General features: G+C 40.2%; 2 protein-coding genes across 3 annotated transcripts in view; both read left to right on the top strand.

Moving 5' to 3' along the window:
• ahdc1 (AT hook, DNA binding motif, containing 1) overlaps positions 1 to 11,318 on the top strand; it is a 24,382-nt gene extending 13,064 nt beyond the window's left edge. For both annotated transcript variants that reach the window (XM_053491619.1, XM_053491620.1), the window contains exons 3-5: positions 4,484 to 4,518; positions 4,639 to 9,113; positions 9,304 to 11,318. In XM_053491619.1, the coding sequence (XP_053347594.1) occupies positions 4,841 to 9,085 (4,245 nt within the window). In that variant the 5' untranslated portion in view covers positions 4,484 to 4,518; positions 4,639 to 4,840 and the 3' untranslated portion in view covers positions 9,086 to 9,113; positions 9,304 to 11,318. The remainder of the gene's footprint in view (positions 1 to 4,483; positions 4,519 to 4,638; positions 9,114 to 9,303) is intronic.
• Positions 11,319 to 14,529: 3,211 nt separating this feature from the next.
• On the top strand, positions 14,530 to 21,492 carry LOC128518487 (probable methyltransferase-like protein 24). Its single transcript, XM_053491628.1, is given in 6 exon segments — positions 14,530 to 14,610; positions 14,612 to 14,920; positions 15,504 to 15,602; positions 15,912 to 16,033; positions 17,312 to 17,546; positions 21,059 to 21,492. Coding segments are annotated over 6 exon segments (1,161 nt in total). The 3' UTR covers positions 21,374 to 21,492.
• The last annotated feature ends 1,770 nt before the right edge of the window (positions 21,493 to 23,262 follow it).

Below are 23,262 nucleotides of genomic sequence, written 5' to 3'. Positions count from 1 at the left end.
TGTCTCTGTGGACCGTGTGACCCACTTCTATCCCTCTCTCTGCGTTTTCCTTTCTCCTTCCCCCCTTTTTCCCCCCTTCTCTCCCACCTCACTCTCCATTCTGCATCCTTCTTTCTGCCCTCTCTCTCTTTTTCTGTATGTCTTGCTCACCCTCCCTCTCCTACCACCACCACCACCACCACCACCACCACCATCATCACCACCACCTCCCCACCCCCCCACCATCACCACCCCCCATCACTTGCCCTCACACACTGTCAGGGCTGCTGCCTGTATCTTAGCAACAACTGCATTTGAACTGAGTGAGTGCTTTTCCCTAACACACCCACTGAAACACACGTACTTGTGTAAACACACACAAATACACACATATGCACACACACACACACACACACACACACACACATATATATATATATATATATATATATATATATATATATACAGTATATACGTGCGAAGAACACACAAAGACCATGCTCTTTCACATTGTGCAAACACCCCCACCCCCCCCCCCCCAAACACACACACACTTGTGTAATTACACACATAATCCAGAACCAACATGACTACTTAAGAGAGTATCAGGCTCTATAGCCCCTTTTTTCATGTGCACACTTTTACAGAGGAGTTTAACTCCTAATTAAAAGCAAAGGGGTTAACTGTGAACACACGCCAGAGTGTAAATTCCAAAAAGACAACTGGGACAAGACCTAGTACAATTTCCTGAAAGTGATCGGAGGAATTATTTGCGAACAAACAAACACTAAAACAGAGTGATGACTTGAAGATTATTCGTTCTTTGATGCTCTGAAACTTTGAGAGGTGACTGATTAAAAAACATGCAAAGTGCAGCAACAATAGCATAGGATAGGATGTGGTCCGTCCACGTGCCATCTGGCGACAGACACTCACCACCCTAGAGACATTTCTGTTGTTTCTGGGTTGCCAGCTCGACGCCCGATCGTATCTAAGCACTTGCGGGTAAAGGACCTTGCTCAAGGATCAAACAGTTGCAGTCCGGTGTCGTCGCGAGTCAAACCGGGAACCTGCTGATCAGCAGTCCAACACCTTAACCACAGAGAAACCAATTTGGCAGCAACAATAAGGGTTACGATACTAAACAAGCCTGGCTTGGGGTTAGATCAGATAAAGAAATAATTCCTGATTCAATTCCATATTTTATTGTTAATGTGTGTTGTACTTGGCGGCACGGTGGCTTAGTGGTTAGCACCGTCGCCTTGCACCACCTGGGTTGTGGTTCGATTCCCACCTCAGGTTTGTGTGCATGGAGTTTGCATGTTCTCTCCGTGCTTGGTGGGTTTCCCCAAAAAACATGCAGATTAGGCTATCTGTTTTTTCCAAATTGCCCCGTAGTGTGTGAGTGTGTGTGTCCTCCGATGGATTGGCACCCTGTCCAGGGTATAGCCCTCCCCGTCTCATGGGATAGGATCCAGGCCCCCCACGACCCTGTATGCTGGATAAAACGGAATAGACGATGAGTGAGTGAATGAGAGTGTGTTTTATACAAAGCACAGCATAGCCATGCAGACGAGCGTGTGTTAAATCCCACAGCATCATACTTCTGACATTTCACTCCAACTTGCTCAGACGGCAGACAGCGTCCTTGCTGAAAGCATGTCGGTATTGTGTATTGACCAACACTCAGAAAAATTAACGCTCTATATTTTGTTGACAAAAAATCCTTGAGTAATTGAAAAAAAAGAAAATCTTTTTTAAACCATTATATTTAGGATTTATTATATGCTACATCTAACTTTTTTGCCACTGCGCAGGTTTAAATGACACATTGCCTAAACATTATCTGTAAAAAAAAATAAAAAATAAAGTAATAATAATAACATTTTCAGGTTTTGACTGAGAATAGTTTAGAAGAATGAGAGCTGGCGATAGGGACTCGTGTGGGCTGTAAGCCGGTGTGCGTTCCTGTTTGTGTTTCTCTCTGCTTTTATGACAGACTTTTAGACGGTCACATCATCAGAACATTAGTCATTGTATCGCAAGGTTTCCATTAACAATTTTTTCAAGTAGTCGAACACTTCTTCGCGAGCGTTCCTTGCTGCATTGCAGATGTGGACAGATCGCTTCTGTGTGTTTACGACTGAAGTGTTTTTACGTGGGTGAATGTTTACAAAAAGAATCTACGACTGCTTAAGTATTCCATAATCGCATTAAGAAGGCTCTGAAAACAATGCGTTTCAAATTCTACTCGGAGCGCTTATTGGCCAGTCCTTGACTTTTGTAATTTCCTAGTTATGGCTTAGGGCGGCTTTGGACACGAGCAGACTGGAGAGAATTGTGACGAGGAAGAATAGTTATTGGCTTACAGTCAGTTTTTTTTTGTCAGTGTCAGAGAGAAAACAACAGGATGAGATAGCAGCTATGGAACGAATGAGAATACGACCTAAGAATGAGAGACGAACAGCAGTAAGTAAAGAAAAGCTTGAACTTGACAGTGGTGCTGGTGGGAATGGTTAGCGTGTAATATTATTAATTGAGTTACTGGCAGGCAACCACCACAAATTCCTCTGTTTAAGTCTATGATGCACCCGCAGAAGGACACACACTTTGTTTTTGAGTTATTCCAGCTCACTTGCGTGCACTGGCAGGGAACTATGTAGTGCGGCCAAACAGAGTGAAATGGGAGGAGAAGCTCCAGACACACTATCTTTCAAAGGCTATGGGGATGAAACGTGTGTGTGTGTGTGTGTGTGTGTGTGTGAGAGAGAGAGAGAGAGAGAGAGAGGTATGTGTGTGACTATAATTAAAGTGGTGATCTGCAGTACTCATTCCTGTCTTCAGTTAGACTGATGCTTAATTAATTAATGGCATTAATTAAAGAGAGAGAGAGAGAGAGAAAACACAAGAGAGAGGGAGCATGGTAATGTATGCAGCTGATCTAAGAGCTCTAGGCTCTTTGAGTCTTCTACTTCAGAAAAGTACACTTATGCAGTCTAAGTAGCCCATGCATGATCTCATCCTTGTTCTCGTCTCTAGAGAATACCTTTACTTCTTCTGTATTACGGAGGCTTATACATATATATCGCGGTCCGTTCCAAAAGCAATATAGTTAAATAGTCTTCAGTTAAACGTCTGCCTTTCCGTGTCGGTAGATACTTGTAGTTTGCTTCTCCGTTACTGCTTTCTCTCTGTCTGTTTGTCTGTCTGCCAGTGCATCTTTAAGCACACAGGCATGGCAGGGTTTGTTCAGCCCAGAGCACCACAGCACATGTTTCTGCTCCACTCCTATACTCCTCTCTCCCTGCTTCCCTTTTTCTTGCCAGTTAGTAATAAGAACCATGTGCAAAAGTAACAGTGATGGATGGAAATGTGTGTGTATAAGAGCTTGTGTGTGTTAGAAAAAAAAAAGGAAGAGAGTGGGAGTGAGAGTGTGCATGGTATGGGCTTTGCAACTGTAGATGTCTGTTTGTCGTTACTGACTTAGTAATTTTTTGGCTTTACAAAAAAAATCACAATACTGTAGAAAAGTTTTAGGCACTTCAAAATAAATTCTGTGAGTAAAAATGCATGCAAAACAATTGCAAGTAAGTAATGAACAGGCTGCTGTATAGAGCATGCAGTCATGTAATCTGGCTGGTAGGTTGTTTCAGGTTTCTTCTCGGAGAACATGCTACAATTCTTTTAATAGTGCAGCTTAAATCCCAGATTGCCTTGATAACCATCATGATAATGAGGTTTATACTTTTAAAAAAGTCTGTAACAATGGTTAAATTTTTCCTTTTCACACACTAATTCAGCAGTCATGCACAACATTTTGTCATATATATTAAAAAGTCTGGTGTCTGTTACTTTTACATGGTGACATCTCTCAATTTTATTTGCACACATGCTTGTGATTAATATGTAGACATGTCACTGGTTGTTGCAACTGAGAAACTATGCCAAGACCCTCTGACTCTCTGGCCTTTTTCATCCTTACACGCACTGGTTTCCATGCAGCCTTCTCTCCAGCTCTCCTGACACCACTCCTCATCACTCTGCTGCCCCCTATTGATCATTTTGCACACTTCATTGTTTAACTTTTTCTGCATTCTCCAAGAGCGCTGTGCGCGCGCGCGTATGTGTGCCTGTGTGTACGCGCGTGAACCAATGACGCCCAAGTCTAGTCATATGATCCAGTAAATATACAGTTATTTAATAATTAACTGCTTTAAGTTAAGTTGAAAACTTAATTATAAAGTGCTAAATATGTGTTTTAACATAAACAGGTAACTTGAAATGTAAAAATTATTTAATTGAATGTAATTATTAATTATTAAATGCATAATGTGGTTACTGTGATACAAGCTGTATTGCTATGGTAAAAAAACTGTTTTCTTGAGCAACTGCACTGGATAGGGAAACTGTAACCATGGTTACCATTCCCCTCATATTCTATTGCCAGGGTTACAATGATTCTGTAAGTGTATGACTGTGGTAACAGTTGTCCTTTTGTCCACAGGAATAACACAAAATATGAGCATAGCAAGGCAAATGGTAAGACCAAAAACAGTTATCAATAAAGTAATCATAAGAAATTAATAAATTATATATACTTTAACAAATATATGTTTATATTTTTTATGACTGTTTATACTATTTCTTTTTCCTCCACAGCTAAACACTGGTGGATAATTTTCAAGAATAATCTCAAGCCCTTATTTACTGACAGTGTCACACTCAGACTTGCCAAGCAAGGAACTGCAAGTTGAGAGAGGGACTTGCCTTTGGATCAGCCGCTTCACAACAACGAAACATAGGCAGACATTTATTGCCTAAATTATATGTGTAATAGTGCAGTCTGTCAATTTAAGAGGCAATGAGTCGACTGTCAGGCCGTCTGCGATCTGGAAGTGTACGCTTGGTTTGTGAAGCCCTGGGTGGGGAGGACTGCAGTGAACCTGAAGGCTCCTGGATGGGAGATATGGGGCCTGGAGTCACTTCAGCAGGGACAAGTGGCTCTGACACAGCTGCTTCACTACACTATAGATTGTTCTCACCTCCTTCTCTTGCTAACGGTCTTCGCAGCCATGATGAACAGTTTCAGCGCAGAGCACGGAGACGCAGACAGATGGACCATGTGGAACAAACGCACATGCATGAACAAATACACTTTCAGTCACACACACACCCACAGATGCACATACACCAACAACCACTTTCACAACAACAGAGCACTCACACAGAACACTCCAACACACCACTACAATCTCAAATGCACATACAAATGGATACCCATGTGCATACTGAGAGAGATGTAATGATACACAAAAATACACATACAGAGATGGGCAGATCATCAACTTTGGAAGAGGACACCTCTCTAGTTCCAGAGGATCTGTCTATAACTTCAAAGACAGAAACGTACACTTCCCTTGTCCACTCAACCCATCCACTGCATACCAAACAGCTCTCACAAAACTACTCAGCCCTTCAAACCACCCCTGAGTTTACAAGTAAGGTAGACACAGAGAAACCCTCTCATACCAGTAAACCAGAGAAAAATCCCTTTACTGCCCCTGAATTAAGTCATAGTTCTAGTGCAAGCCACAATCCTATCAACACTCCTATGGATGCTGAGAGGAAGTATACCCTGAGGAGTTCTGGTCGGCCACGTTTTCCCTGCCACCTTCGCAAGTCATCTCGTTTACGCAGAGCTGCAGAAGATAATGTAATGAAAAGGGAAGTGGAACAAAAAGAGACAGAGGAGGATAGGAACATCTGGGGAGGAGAAGATATTAGACCAGGGGAAGAGTGTCCTCTAGAAATGGCTGTGGCTACTTCATCCCCTGTGGATTTACCAGCTCCTACTAATTCAATTCATATGGTGCCAAATCATAATGTAGGAATGCCGTTTGGAAAAGCAACAAGTGAAAGCGGCGCTGTGATTCAAATTTCACAGAGAGCTAAACAGCGAGGTCGTTTTTTAGGTGTCAGAAAGATAGTGGTAAAAATCGCAAGAATCCCTGTGCATCTCAGTCGACGACAGAAAAGCTATAAGATCTCCTCTCTAGAGCCTGTGGCAGTGGGATCACATGTTGAAGGGAGTACTGCAGGAGAAGCACCAGAAGGGGGATCTGGTGGAGAGATCCCGGCACCTATTTCAAGGGAACCCACTGCTCTTCTCCGCATGAAAAACAATGGGAAGAGTGTAATGGTGATGTTTCCTCCAGGAGAGCTACCGGTCATCTTGAAACGGCGAAGGGGGCGTCCCCCTAAACAGGCTTTACCAGGACAGCCTGACATGCGTGAAACTAGAGCTGGGGCTGCAAGTGCTGCAGAGCCGAAGAAACCCAGGCGGCGTCGGCGAGTAAAGCTGCCATCCCCTCTGCCTTCGTATGTCAATGATACTAATGATGTTAAAGTAGAATATGCAGATGTTCTCTCTAAACTGGCTTTCTTAAACCGCCAACCTCCCACTACTGGTCGATGTTCCCCCCCACGCTGTTGGACTCCAACAGAACCTGAGACCTTCCACACATCTCCAGAAAACCCAAATCTGTCCACGCTACTGCACCGTCTTACAGGCTTTCGTAGGCGAGGTGGTCGTGCAGGCTGTATGGGAGGGAGGGGAGGGGGTATGACTGGGTGCTCAGAGGCTTTTAAAAGGTCGTTCAGTGATTTCTTTGAGACAATTGGCAAAAAGCGCAAAGTTCCTCTGTCTGAACCCGGGACTCCGAGAAAAAGAGGTAAAGGGCTTGGTGGTGGAATGAAGAGAGCAACATTAAATGAGCAAGGCAGCTTAGTAGCTGGGGAAAAAATTAGGAAGCGGCGTTCACGAAAGAATGGAACATTAAAAGGTGGTCAGGGAGGTCTGGATCAAGACTGGCAAAATGGAAATAGTGGGTGGGGAGAGAAGTGTGATCCAGATCTAGGTAGTCACCAGGGATCATGTTCACCGCGTGGAGGTTTTCCGTCGTCTGAGACTGGCAAAGGGGGAATATACCATAGCCCTGGAATGAGAGGAGCTAGCAATGCAGAGGAATGTCAAGGAATGTTTGCAGGATACTTTCGTTCTTTACTTGATTCTGATGACTCCTCAGATCTGTTGGACATCTCCATGTCCAGCCCTACAGGACATCAAGATGCTCGTAAAATCACTCCAGGATATGAAGGCAACAGTCCAGGTGCAGCCCATTGCTGGTCTCCTGCTGTCCCGAAAAGAAGTCCCAAAGTAGCAGCTTGTACTGGGGAGGGGAGCTCCCTTTCCACAGCCCAATCTCATAGCAGCTCTGCAAATAGGACCCCATTTTTATACAGTGTATCCCAAACGTCTCCAACCACTTCTTTCCCAAAGTCTCCTGCTCTTTCTCTCTCTCGGTCACCCAGTTCTCCCCACCCTTCTGGCTGTTTTTCCCAATACTCCTCCACTTATAGTGGAAATGTGCCTCAAGGAGCTGGTGTTTGCCAAGGGACTCAGCAGCAGCCCAGATCAAGTGACTGCAGCTTTGCCTATGGCAATAAAACCTCCCCTGCCTCTTCAACACAACGCCACATTAATTATTCAAGTTATCAAGCTTCTGCCAAGAGACATTATAGTGCATATCCTGGGTCTACCCATGTCCCCATGCAGCAGAATGAGTCTATTGGTCCATCATCCCCAAGTGGAAGTTACATGTCAATATCAAAGTCCAGCTCCTTCTCCTCATCCTCATCACCTCCTGAAGGATCCAGACAATACCACTGCTCTGCTCCTTGGGGTTACAGACAAGGGGGATCTACCTGGGGTGGTGATGGATTTGGTACTCACCAGTTTCATCCCTACTCTGACTATGGAGTCAGTGGAACAAGCGCTGAATCTAAAGACATCCTAGACATTTCCAATTACACACCCCAAAAGGCAAAACAGCGTCCCTGCCCTGACACATTTTCTGAGTCCTCTTCTGATTCCTCCCACACAGGAATAGGTAACATGGGGGGGGCATTTTGCCCTAGGGATGCACCAGTATCTGAGGGACAATCAAGTCTGTCAAGCTTAGAGAAGCTGATGTTAGATTGGAATGAAAATTCTGCAGGCCCTTCATATAACTGGAGTCAGAATGTCTTGTTTCAAGGTGGGACAAAACCAGGCAGAGGGCGAAAGAAACGGGCTGAGGCACAGAGTGAGAAGGAAATGGGCCATATACCCCCAGGTTCGCCTGCAAGTCCTCCTGTGCAGGCAGGTGGACCAAAGCGTAGTGCTTCTGCCGGTCGACAGCCTAGGGGGAGTAGGGGAAGGGGAGGCTTTTCTCCTTGCCAAAGAGAGCGATCTTTACCACCAAAGTCCAAACTTCAAAAGCCTGCAGCCCCCACAACAGCAGGGCAGATAGCTCCATCAGGCGGACTATACCAGGAAACATTGGATTATTACAGTGGGGATAGCAGTAGCCTTTCACCACTAAGCCATGCTCCTGAGCTCTGTGAATACCCCTCTCCCTATTCTGCCCATACCTCCACTCCATCATCTGATGAAAGATTTGCCCATATTTACCCTTCGGACTCTGCCTCTCTTTCTCCCAGCCTGTCAATTCAGTCAGATGCCCTAAAGCAGCACCCTAAACCTACACCCCCACCACAAACATATGGACATACTACCAGGACATTCAGCCCTACACTATCTCCTAGTCCTCGACTTCCGCCACAGTGTAGCTCAGCCCTGAGTCCACATCGTGTGCCAAAGGACCAATTCCCACAGTATGACTCACCAAGTTACAGTAGCTCTCCTTGCTGGTATGGCCAGGGTGGAAGTGTTGCTCATAGTCCCCAGAGCTACGAAGAGCTGCGCTCCACTGCCATCACTATGCCCTCACACAAAAGGGACATGTCTCTAATTAGCCCTGGGATGAGAGCACCATCCCATTCTTCTTATACTACACCTTTACTCAGAGGGCATACTATGTCCTCTTCTTGTGTGGGTGGGAGTCAAGACTCTTCTCCCCAGCATGAGGAGCTGGGATTTCATGGTAATATGGACAGCTATGCACCAGTAGGGCACCGTTATGTGTCCCAGAGTTCCCGAGGGGGGGTTCTCTGCCAACTGTTGGATCAACCCAGTGATGAAGGCTTCACTGTCACCAGCCTGTAGTTAGCATTATTGCACCATACCAATAAAGGTAAGACATAAGTTCTTAAACATGCTTGAGGCAAAGATAATGAAGTATATTAAGATCTGTAATTAACATTTAGAAATAACAAATATTCCAATTGTGATGCATGGTCATGACTATAAATCATGGTCAATAATCAAGGTCAATTTGCACCCTTTCCACCTTTGCTTATACATTGTTTTTTTCTTTTCAACAGATGCTTTGGACTACACCATTTTCATATTTCTAATATTTTATAAGAATGTGATGTTACAGAAGAAACTTGTTAGATAGGCTTAAGGAGATTTGGAACTGTGGACTAAAGATGATTTCTTCAGCAGTGACAATCAAGACACAGATATGTGCACATGCACGAACACACAAAGACACACACACACACACACACACACACACACACACATACACACACACACACACACAAAACAACTGAAATAGCACAGCACATGCATACACAGATAGATGCTCCTACATGCACAAGACCAGTTGTGAAGCCTGGCTGGAGTTTTTTTCCCCCTGGATGGATGGATATACTGCTAATGTCAACTAGAAGAACTCCTCCGCTGAACTGCAAAAATCCTCAGAATGCAAATATTACTCATTTAAACAGAATTCCAGATATGCCTGCAATGGTTCTTAAATCTGATGTGAGAGATCATGCAAACGGTTGTTGGACTTCACACTGATCTCTCTGTTTTTTCCTCTGCTCTGATTCTCTTTCTGTGTCTATCTGTCTCTTCTAGTCTTAACATCATCTCTGGCCATGTCAGTAGAGATTAATTACTTACTTAAAAAAAAAAACCTTTGCAGGGTTTTTGATGGTGATCCTGCTTTGAACACAAACTTTATCCCCCTCATCCCACCTTATGTGCTGTCTGCTCCAAAATACCAGCATCTGTACATAAGTCACACTAACCAACTCAGCACCAGAAATAACAATGCAATGAAGTAAATAACTGAAGTATAGCAATTACAGAAGTGGATAAAGTTTTGCAAATTAAGTGGATAAAGTTTTGCAAAGTCTGTAAATTTATTACCAAATTATCTTGAAAATGTTACAGAATTTCTGTTATGACATGTAAGAAGTGACGTCAATTTGTAAGTGACTTTAAATGGTTCCACTTGATTCTGCACAAATAGTTACTGCAATCAGTTTAAGCGAGGGTATGGTTTGGTCTAATAGGGTTTGTCTGAATAAAATGCCTTCTATCCCTGTTCTCGATCACGGCCTGCAGCATGGTCATACCCTGCCCAACACCCAGTTCTTGTCTCTGTATTTTTGTAATTTTTTTTTTTTGTCAGGAGGACAGACACTCATGCACTGACCCCAAAGATGCTGCTCTGGCAAAGGTGCTGAGAGGCCAGTCTTTCTGAGCATGGAGGTCTGGAACTCAGGGTGTGGACAATGCCTATTCTCCTATTCATACTGCTCCCCTCCTTTTTTCTCTCTCCACTGTTCCTATTTCTTGTGGTCTGCTGTGTCGTACAGTGATTTTTTTGTGATGAAATACTGTATCTGTCTGTTCCATATACTGTATCTAAGGTGGGAATATTTAAATACACATTCTGTTCTTATCATTGCGTAACTCTGTCCTGCCTCTGCTCTGTGGAGTGGTGTAGAGTGGTGTTTTAATGTTTCACATAAGACAGGGCAGGCAAAATGGATAACATTACGAAATATATGATTACAGTTTCTTTCATAGAATTTAAATACATTTATAAGATAATAAGGTTATAAAGTGGCTGTAATAGGTATGGAACTAAAGCAAACAATGGGTATGGGTAATACGTAAACAAAGCAAAAATGAAGCAGCATTTCCGAAAATGCAAAACACAACAGCAAAACTAAAACACCACAGCAAATGCAGAATATCAAAATGACCTCAAAATGTAGAGTAAAGTTGGTCCTTGCAGAGCATTGCATACTTGTTGCTGATTGACTAACTTAACAGAAATGCACCTTTCTAATCTGTTAGCTAGTTAGCCAAGATACAAAAAACAAAACAAAAGTTGTGGATATTTATTATTACGATGGCTAATTATTTCTGTATAACCTGACGTAACGTTGACAGCATATCTATTGTCACATGAATGTCCTTGAAAAAAATAAATGTACATAAAGGCATTGCCATTAGTTTAGGCTTATAATGCAGAAAACTTTCTACAGTATTTTTTACTGCTGCATTTTGAAGCCAATCAGCAATAAAGACATGATAAGGTTACTTTCAATGGTCTGTTTCAATGTAATATTTATGTGTTTTAGGATTTGCTATTCTGGTTTTGCATTTATTGGCATTTTTGGTCTTTGCTGTTTTGTTTTGATTTGTCACTTTTTTGATTTCACTTTTTTATGACTGATACAGTGGTACAGAGGGCAGTATTGCTGCTTCATAGGTCTAGGGTCTCTGGTTTGGTCCTAAGGTCAAAAGGCTGTCTATCTACAGTTTTGCATGTTCTCCACGTGTGTTCATGGGTTTCCTCAGCATACACTGGTTTCCTTTCACTATCCAAAACGTTCAGGTAGGTGGATTAGGTAGTGTCTCGTGCAGACTAAATTCTTTTACCTTGCACACATTCAAAACCTAGTCTTTTAAGATAAACTGAATAATTTACCAACAGTCTTGGACTCCTAAATAAACAATAGTTCTAATGACTGCATCAAAACAATAGTTACTATGTATTATTTATGTATGTTAAAATTTGCTATGCTCTGTCAGTTTACTTATATGTAAAATGTCTATGAGTTACTGCCACTTTCTGGGATTGACTGAGATTAATGGACTTGACCAACATATTAAAAGGCAGGGCTGGTCTGATCATTGAGCCCATGAGCCTTTCACATAGTAAGGAAAGAGCTGGCAAATTTATTTTTTTAAGTGATTAATCGAGAGAATCAAGAGAACATTGAAATGGCTTTATGGTTTGTGGGTTTGTACTGAAATGTCTGGGTCTGTGTGAAGGTGAAAAAAAATAAGGGCATATAAAATTCAAAGGCATCTTAGAATAATATTTAGCAATTTAGCAATCATAGCAATTTTGTGTGGCAAATATTTAAAGATAAACTTGTATATCGGCTGAATTTAATGCTAAAAATAAAACACTAAAAACTAACTACAAAATGTTAAACTACTCACATATATTATAATATATTTATATAGAACACTGTTGTCATGGATGTGCGTTGGAAATGATGAGGTACAAAGGAAATTACTAATGTATGCCAAAATTAAGGGGAAAATTAAAAAATTGCTTAAATTTTAAAACAACCAAGATCATCCTTACAAATAAAATCAAAGTTTAAGCCCACTGCTATTTTGCCAGATTTGTATTATAATCATTTGTTGCATTTCTAAACCTCTAAATTCCTGTTTTTTCTATTAAATTGCATAAAATACTAACATGTGCATTTTCCTTGAACTGCCAGTGAATTTAAAGCCAAACTGTCATAGTAGATATTGTTGGCAGAAATCTTTCATTGTTTAAATATGGGGGAGCAAACATTGTGTTTGACCAATGAATCAAGCATTGCATACATTAATTGGCCAAAGGTTTGGACACCAGATCATCCCATCCATATGTATATGCATAATTCCCTTGCCATAAAGCTAGAGGGACAATTAGACAGAATGTCTTTATATGCAGCAGCTGACACATTTGGGATATATTAAAGCACTAACTGTGGAAGTCTAATGCTCTTGTGGCTGAAAGGACAAATTCTCATAGCCATGCTCCAAAATCTAGTGGAAAATCTGGATACAGAACAGATTAATCAACAAGGCTATAAGGGTGTGATGGTCCAGTGTCCACAAATGTTTGGCCACATTTTAACTCTTAATTACTAGATGAGGGTCAGACATTGGTCCGAGCCACTGGTCTGTATCACATAACATCCCATAAGGTTTTGTGTGTGTGTGTTTTTTTTTTACTTATGGTTTGAAGCACAGATATGCACTCCCTGATGCTTCAATTCGCTACTAAAACCCTCAGAAGTTAGAACTTGAACTATATTTTGTATACAGATTTCACACAAAAGTGACAATCAACACTATGACATAATATTGTATAGTATGTTTAGTATAGCTGTGCAATGCTTATAATTGTTTATTGTTGTTTTTAATATGCACAATAAAAAATGTCAACAGAATTTAACACTAAATTTGTTAAACAGTGAAAACGTTTGAAGAAATATTGTAGGTGATTACATACTAGAAAAGTATTATAAAACATAACTTATTTGTACGGTCTAATTACATGTTAATCGTTTTCTTAGCGTTATTTAGGCGTGGCAGAAATGAAAATATTTAAACTTCTACTTAATAGAAATGACAGATGATTGCGCATTAGATGTTCTGTAGGCTGTGTATGTTTGTGCAGCCTGTTTGACTGCAGTATCTCTTTTAGCAGTAGGATTTACCAGTGTGTGTGTGTGTGTGTGTGTGATGGACTCTCAGTGCCTCGTTGACATTCAGCACCACTCGGGTTTTTCTGTATGAGGCGAGGCTTCACGGCGTCAGACCCTGATGCAGTGCGCGAGGTTCAAACGGGGGCACGAGCGAGTGCAGATCAGAGACTAAAAGAACAAAGAGAAAGACAAGCCAAGACACTGCGCATTTTTATTCTATACAATGTTACACATTAGAGCGTTTCATTGTTTGCACTGATCAATTAAATAGTCGACATGTTGATTATTTTATGCACATTACTCTGCATGTTATAACTTAACATCAAAGTTTGAGGCTCTGTTGCGAGACAGTGTGTGTGTGTTTTTTTTTTCCTGAAATCAGCCGTTTTTCATAACTCGGCTGCATTATCTCATTATTCCGGAGTTCTTTGCATACAGCTGGGTGTTCTAATTTGCAATAATAATAATAATAATAATAATAATAAAACAATGAATGAATGAATCAATTAATTAATTAAGCAACATGTTTCTGGTACCTAAAGTTCTAACTTTGTAACTAAAAACATGCCTGGTTACACCAAAAACTTTAGAATGAATGAATCGATATTGTATTAAAAAAATATTTAGGTTTGATTGTTTGTCTTACAGTATATGAGGACAAATACTTAAAGCCATGCTCCAAAATCTAATGGAAAGTAGTTGTAGTTGCCTAGTTCAAATTATTGGGCGGAAAATGAGATAGATAGATAGATAGATAGATAGATAGATAGATAATAAATAATCTATATATAATTATTTATACATAAATTAATCTAATGCACTGATGAACTAGTTTTTATCCATACTGATATTTCAGTATTCAGCAATTTATTTTCAAGACATTATAGGTCTGGGAGTGTGTAATCTGCACAGTTTGTGTGTATGTGTGTGTGTGTGTGTGTTTGTGTATGCGAGTAGGGGGTGAGCTATGGGTCGTGGTTTTTTTTTTTTTTTTTTTTGGAGCTAGGGGGAGGGGGCTGGAGAATGTGCCTGCTTCTCTTTGCACCAGAGGGGATCCAGCTGTGCATGCTCCTCTGTCCTTCATGCCCCGGAGCTGTGGAGTTCAGCACACAAGTCTCTGGCTCTCCGTCATGCAGCACTGCTTCACTCAGGAGGAGGCATGGCTGCATGCAGCAGCGCTCTGCTAAGTGTTTTCCCGCTCGTCCTGTCCGTGCTACTGTTCCTCCAGCTTCTGGTCAGTTTGATAGTGCCGCGTGATTCGTCCGCACCCGACTTCACCGTCATCAGTATACGCAGTCACGAATCCGGGTCATTAGACAGGCGCTCGGACAGCGCGGCGGAACTTTGGCCAGATGGAGAGACACCGGCACGACTGCGCGCTTACACCGACGAGAACGAGCTGAACTCTCGCCAGGTAAACACTGCTGCCCAGATAAAGACACATTCACTGAAGCACATAAAAAAAATATGACAAATAAACAAACAAACAAACAAACAAAAAAAGATAATATGTGCCAGTGTAGCTTTGTTTACTCGCATATCATTGGATAAACCAAACCGGGCTGGAGTGAAGGGAATCCCTCCTAAATGAATCAGATAGATGTTTCCCTTTCTGACTAATCCTTTCCTCTATTGTGTCTCCATGGCTACTACACTGGACTGTTTCATTGTTTCATTGGATTGTGCTTAGGGATCTATCCACTGTTCTGTTTTTAACTATTTCTCCCTCTCTTTAAAAAAACAAAAAACAAAACAACAACAGACAAATACATTTAGACCAAACCCCTATTAAGTTTCAGGCTTTGAAGAAACAAAGAGCATGACCCCAAAACATGCCACAACTACTCCAGCCGCCAGAGGCATCTCACACCCATCCACCCACCCACACTATTGTGAAGAAACTTTAGAAATGTAGCTCAATTTCGTACACACACACACACACACAGGCTTGAGAAATTTGCTGATGACTCAAGAAGCCTGTGGATTTGTTTGTGCAGGCCACAGACAGAAAACTTGTGCTTCAGCCTTGGGCAACAGGACAGCCATCTTTTACTGCTGAAGTGCAGCGTCTTATCCAATTCATTACCACACCAGAGGTATGTGTCCTTTCAAACAAGGACGAAACATATTATGTGCACACACAAGCCCTTTATCTCTGCTTTGTGTATTAGCCAGTAAAACTATGCCTCTGTCTGACCCTGTTCTTAACCGTAACCACAGTAACCCAAAGGAAATCTTTTGGATAGATTTGTTTTTCTAGTAAAACTTGTAGTTTTATGTAAAAAATATTGTTCATGGCGACGAGCCAAGCATTGTCACAAGGTCAGAACGGCCTAATTGCTCTTATCTTGGGGATACTTCCCAACACAAACACTACAACGGTTCTTTGTGATTTGCTTCTTCAGGTGAATTGTTCCAGATGGCAGGGTTCTGGTGAGTCTGGGTCTGCATATGTTGGGGAAGGTTCTGAAGCTCTGTGCTTAAATTACTGGGCTGCTGGACGTCCTTGTGTTGCTTACTCATTCAGGTAAATCTATTTATGTATTCTGAATACAGTGGGGCTTTTTTGGGGGATCATGACAATCGTTTTGACAATGGGTCTGAAATGAAATAATTACAAAGGAGACCAAAGGAATGCATCACAGTTATTTTTTAGACATAGGGAAAAATAAATAATTGACTGTCTTTTTGTTGTCATTATTGTTTGTTCCATTTCTTTCACAATCAGTTCACCTGCCAAGTCCTACCCACCAGCCAGCTCTCCCCTATCATATGACAGCTACCATTCTAGAAGGATGACACCTAACTTTTCAAACTGCTGCTCATGCAGCACAAATTACGTGGGGAAGGTGAACTCACAGAAAACGCTGAACAACTAGCATTTAGGGGGAGAGAAAATGCCATTTTGTTTCCTTGTCTTCTGTGACATGATGGTCTACCTATCAGGGCTTTAGACAGTTTTTTTTTTTTTATGTACTGTATTTTTTTTAAACCCAGTGAAATTTGGGGAAAATATCTGTAACAGCCAAAGATTTTTGGTGCCATGATGGTGCAGCAGGTTGTATTTCTGTTTCATGACTGCAGGGCACCTGGTTCAATGCACCTGAGCTTGGGTTACAGTATGGGAAGAAATATTGAAGTATTGTATGTTCTTCCTATGTTTTTTATTCACATCTCCAGTTTCCTTTCACCTTCTAAAACATGAAGTAGGAGGATTGGCTATGTTATATTGCCTGTAGGTGTGAATATGTGTGAGCATGGTGCCCAGCAATGGACTGGCATGAATTCTCCCACCTCATGCCCAGTGTTTCTGGGATAGGCTCTAGATCCACTAAAAATGAATAAATAAATGAATTCATTGTTCCAACATGTCAAAAGAAAAATAAGGATATAAATACAATAACTGGATGGAACACTTGTATACATTGTGCCCTCATACTTCAAGAGTTTGAGGTCTGTGTGTGTTGAGTGTGTATGTTCTCTGTGCTTGGTGGGTTTCCTCTGGATGCTCTTGTTACCTCCCATTGTCCAAAGACATACAGAGTATACTAACTGGCGTTTCTAAATTGCACCCACCTTTTGCCTAGAGTACCCTGGAATAGGCTCAAGGCCTCCCACGACCCTGTACAAGATAAGTTGTATAAAGAATAAATGAATGAATGAATGAAGGAATGCAATAATTGAGACACACAGAAGAACTAACAAGGATTCTTCTAACAAGAAAGCTAATAAGTAGTTTCTGATATCAGAGTGTGTGATGCCTTTGTGAGACTTGGACTGTTTTTTTTTTTTAACCACTTTGCAGTCTGGATGGAAAGGATGCAGGGATTCTGGAATCCACATTAAGCATGAGATGTGAGGTGCATCGGTTTGACCCTAGTACTCGGCACAAACAAGGTGCGGGCTCTGGATATGGATCTGTCCAGCACCATCAAGTTTGGCTGGATTGGAAACGCCCCCGCACTCGACCTCACAGGGGAGTTTTAGGAACTATACCTCGCAGCCTTGTGGACATCATGGACTCACTGGGCCACAGCATGGTACTGTCACACATATCTTTTCTCATTTTCATTCTGATGGCAGAACAGAATCCCCTGGCTGATGCTTTATCACCATGGAGATATCTGTGGTCACGCATGGCTACCATGGCAACAGTGTCTGGTGACTCACATAGAGATGTGATGCCCTCAGAGAATATATGTGCGTGTTGTTGTTAATCTTTGATCATTAGACATAAGCTGCGCTTTCTCCATGGGGAACATGTGAGTTCCCAGGAATACCTCATTTTAAAGTCTCTATGTTCTCTATGCATTCATGTTTTATTCCTCCTATGCACTATATATTCATTCCACTGTGTCTCCTTTCAAGAATATAATATTAAAGTAAAAGTGTCACTTATTGTTAAAATAAAAAAGATTATTGTGTCAGAAAGGACAGATACTTTAAACATTATGCTCCTGAACTTCTGCGAGTGCCCTCTAGAACACAGTATAACATTAATTTACTGTAATTCACAGTCAGATGGTCATAAACATTACATATAGCATGTGTGACATACAGATCATATAGAATGTCAGATCCATGGTCATCCCACTCTAACCTTAGAAATAGGCTTGACCAGCAAGCCAAGAAAAAATTAATTATAAAACATAACACAGGTTATGTATAATAATATTCATAAACATTTTTTCTTTTTTTCAACAGTACACCAATCAATCATAACATTTAAACAAGTGACAGGTGACGTGAGTAACTTAAAATAAATTATCTTGTTACATATTAAGGGGTCAGGATATATTTGTGGAATTAATATACACTATATTGCCAAAAGTATTCTCTCGCCCTCTTTCATATGCATATGACCTTGAGTATCCAATTCTTAATCCACAGGGTTTAATGTGATGTTGGCCCCGTCCCCTTTGTACCTATAACAGCTTCAACTTTTCTGCGGGAGCTTTCCACAAGGTTTAGTGTGTTTATGGGAATTTTTAACTATTCTTCCAGAAGCACATTAGTGAGGTCAGACACTGATGTAGGACGAGAAGGCCTGGCTCACAGTCTCCGCTCTAATTCATCCCAAAGGTGTTCTATCGGGTTGAGGTCAGGACTCTGTGCAGGCCGGTCAAGTTCTAGCACAACCAAACACGTAAATCTATTACTTTATGGATTTTGCTTTATGCACTGGTGCATAAATGTGCTGGAACTGGTGTTTTTTTTCTGAAGTTGGTGCTCTGACCCAGTTGTGTAGCCATCAAAGTTTGGTCTTTTTTCAAATTGTTTAGATCCTTATGCTTTCCCTATTGTTTCCAGCACATCAGGAACTGACTGTTTACTCGCTCCCTAAAATACAGTCCTGAGCAAAAGTCTTAGGCACTCTGTGTTTTTATTATTAGACTTTTTTTTTTTTTTTTAATGTGACTTTTTTTATTTAGTCAGGACAAAAATGTGAATGAATTTCAAACATCAGTATTGTACCACAAAATAAAAAGATTAGGGGTTGCTCAGTGGTTAAGGCATAGGACTAAAGATTGGAAAGTTTTAGGTTCAAATCTTACCACCACCACCACGTTAGGCCCTTGAGCAAGGCCCCTAACCCTCAAGTGCCCAGAGGTATAAAGAGATAAAAATGTAAGCCCCTCCACAAAAAAAATTGTTTGCCAGCAGCCACCTTTTAGACAAAAAAAGTAAGCCGCTGGATTTTGCATGCAAAAAAGCAGGTGCAACGAAGTCCTCAGTGGAACTGTGGGTGGTTCTAATTTCCTTATAAAACTGCACAAACTGTACCTGAGATTAAAGGCCCCTCAAAGTGTTCTCACACCAAATACTGACACTATTTAATTAATTACTTTTTACTTTGCTATTTATTTATGTATTTTTTTATTTGGAAGGCATCCTTGCTCTACAGAAGTTATTTGCACATCCTTGCACAATATTTTGTGCTCTATCTACCCACCCAGTGACAGATGTTACTATAAAAAAAAGTAATCATTCTTACCCACTGTCTGTCAGTGGTCTTAGTATTATGGCTGTTCAGTTATATATGTTTTATTTAGATATAATATGCACACCAGACGTGGCCCAGTCATGTTCCTTGCATTATGTTCTTCTCACTGTACTGTAGCATTGATTTCAAACCTAAACTAAATATCCGAACTTTAACAAGACTTAACTGAAGTTTGCTGTGATCTGCATTGCCAAAAATCTATTGAGGAGCTGTAATGTTTAGAAAAGTTTCAAGGAAACTAGTCTAACCACCCAGACTTTTAGCATTCCTAACGAGGCAGGTACTTTTTCACCTATGACTTGACGGTATTATACACTAGAAATACTGTACTGTATTCGTTCCGTATTAGACTTATGCTTGTATAGAATGGATAGAAAAGCTGACATAACCTCCATCAAACCTGGTTCAGAAATAAACTCGCTGAATTATTACTGATAGAGCATGCACAACTTATCAACATGCATTGAAAGCCAATTCAGTGACCGAGAGAGAAATAACAAATTATTCAGGGACTTTGCCTTCAGCCTTCTCAGTTCTCCATTTAGGGACTAGCTGCTACCCTTCCGGCAAACCAGGAAGTGCTTCCAATTAAAGATACCCAAAACAGTTCTAGAGAGAAACAGAAAATCAACCATTTCTCCTATTTTTTATTTAATTTTTGTTAGGTCTTTATTTTTCTTAAATTTATTTACACTACCAGTCAAAAGGTTGCATGCACTTTCTAACTGCATATGATCTTTCCCGAATTTTATTTCTGTCTACACTGTAAACAATGCTGTAGGCGTCCAAAATATACAATAATCTCCTTTGAACTGTTGATATTGAGATGTATCTGCTACTTATCCTCTGTAAATCCTTCATAACGGCTCTAATCTGAGGTGCTGTTTGTAATTGGTGATTTCTGAGGCTGGTAACTCTAAAGGGTCTTGCTTTCCTGAGAAGGTCTTCATGAGGGCCAGTTTCATCATCATGGTGCATGATGGGTTTTGCAAATGCACATGCAAAATAACATCTGACTCACTGTTGTTGCTTCTTAATTGCCTAATTCAGTATGTGTTTTTACTCAGTTTTGAAATCTCCAGTATTCCTAAATGTAGAAAAATTAATTTCAAACATACTATATTCTGTACATTTAAAATGTTATATTTTTTATTGTATCTTTTTTTTTCATAGTCTTAAATGGATCATAAATGCTCACAAGTCTGTTTTCTGAATCTGTGTGGGAATAGAATGTGAGAGTAAAATAAAGTCAACAATTACTCGCAATTAATTGTTTTGAAGAAAAGTCTGAAATAATTTATCTTCACATAAAGTATGCTTGCTGTTCATGATCAGCGGTGCATAATCCTTTTAAAAATATATACAAAACATACAGTATGTACTAATGAATCATGATTGGAATTGTTATAAAAGTACTGTATATTACTAATGATATCACATATACATGTAAGCCCCTAATACTGTCCATATTTTTGGCAGCATGTTGGAAATTTACCTTTTCCTGTGATTAATTACCTGTGTATCTTTCACTTGTTTGTGTTCTTGAAGGTACATGTTCTGCGAGCAGATCTGGAGAGTGCGGAATGGCGTGTGTTGGAGAGTTGGGTGCATGATGGCGCTCTCAGACGGATCAGTCAACTCATCCTGACTGTACATCTACAATGGGCTGGGTTTGAAGTGGGTGGGACCGATGCAGAAGTAGTGCGATTCTGGTACAGTGTACTCAGTGCTCTGCACAGCTCAGGCTTCCGTCTGACCCACTCATCTCCCGGGCCAGGACACACCGTACTGAGACAAGAACTTCCCAATACACACAGCTCGTACAAACTTACCTGGCTTAGGATAAATGAACAATTCAAATGATATGCAGCAGTTCTTCACAGTTATTGGGAAGTGCTGCAAACGCACATATTAAGGAAAGATGAAATACGTCTTTTTTAAAATAGGAATAATATTGTTGCTGTTGTTGACAATGAAGCTTAGTATATTATTTGGTAAGGAGTGATGTCAGTAACAGTGCAAGTGCATGACCTTTAGGAAGATGTTTAAAAACTGGATAGTTCATTATCAGTTATTTTGCAGTTGATTACTAATTTCATAGTTAATTGAAATATCCATGAAAATGTTAAAGTTCAAACAAACACTACATATGTATGAATGTATTCACAAGAATCCAGTCTTCACAGTTCCTTAGATTTTTTTTTTCCTTTTGGGCTTTGTCACTTTTATCCTTAGGGATCATTTGTTCCAGAAGACTTGGCACAGGTCTTATGCTGGATGCCGTTTTTGTCACAACCCTCCCATTAGCAGGGTTAAGGGCTTGCCCAAGGACCCAACCATAGTGACCTGGCAGTGGACTTTGACCCCCAACCTTATGCTCAGCAGCCCAGAGCCTTGAATGCTTTAGCAACCACTGCTCCTTGTTTCTAAGTTTAATAATCTATATCATTCTCATTCCCATACTTTGCAAACTAAATTTCTTTTTTTGTTGTTGTTGCTGTATACAGTTTGCATAGCGTATTGAGGGAGCATGCCCAGAAAAGCTCTAACTGAACTGCACCATTTATGAATTGGTATGCATTTTTATGTGGAAAAGTTTTTATAATGCACAAAGTTTAAAATTAAAAGCAATACAACTAAGTCCAATTGTGTACAGTAAAGACATTTTAAAAGGTACGTCATGTTCACATTTTTAGATGAAATAAAGACACAAAAGCTGGAACCTTAAAGGCACCACCTGAGTGACAAGCAGAGTGAGATCTACTTTTATATATATATATATTTATTTATTTTTTCCCACAAAACTTGCACAGAATTGATTCATTGTATTTATACCTGTTCCAAATATCTGATTCAGTTACATTAAAAGTAATCTTGGAATTTCTTTTAAATATTAGAAAATAGTTTTCTTTGCAAAGGTAGAGCACTATGTCTAGTTTTACAATAATAATAATAATAATAATAATAGTTGGATGGTTCCACCTTTAAAAAAATTTTTATCTAGCAGAACAAAGCAAAATCTTATAAATGTTGTCTTTAGATGTGTGTGCATTATGGTTCATTAAGTGTCCGAACTACAGTTTGTTTAAATGTAATGGTATTATCAAGTCGGTGTAATGGTATGGATTAATCGATACATTAAATATAATTTTGCTGTTTTTCACTAGGGGGCGCTGAATCTCCCCTGATTTTGTAAATTAAATACTTTTAACATATCACACGTAGACGCACAAAGTTTCAAGCTGATTATAAAGCACACTCTAATTGACTATATTTTTTATATATGTTTTGATTTAATATAATATATTTTATTGGAGAGGACATGTGAGTCCACACATACACGTTATTGAATGAATGTAATGCTGGGAAATAAAACAATTTCTTTTTTTATTAGGAAGAACAAACTAGTAGATGAATCTGACTACAGTGAGGTTTGAATTTGTGGAAATTATGCATTTCCAGTTTAATTTGAAGTGGACAACGTGGTAATCACAGGTATGGAGTAATTAGTTAGATTTGTATTACATTTCTATGGCTGAGTTTTTTCTTTTTGTTTGGTCATTCTATGATGATGTATGAGGTGCCCTCTAGTGATCAAATGTAGTACCTGTACTGAAAGCATAATAATAAAATCACTATTATGTTAGGAGGTTATTTCAGCAGATTGATCAGACATGACATTTTCTGACATACTAATTAAAGCTAAATGCACCAAATAGATATAAAAGTAATTGCTATGAATGATGCTGTGT

This window comes from Clarias gariepinus, chromosome 3, assembly GCF_024256425.1.
Source record: "Clarias gariepinus isolate MV-2021 ecotype Netherlands chromosome 3, CGAR_prim_01v2, whole genome shotgun sequence".
Lineage (NCBI taxonomy): Eukaryota > Metazoa > Chordata > Actinopteri > Siluriformes > Clariidae > Clarias > Clarias gariepinus.
Note: the sequence above shows the minus strand (reverse complement) of the source record. Positions and strands in the feature narration are given on the sequence as shown.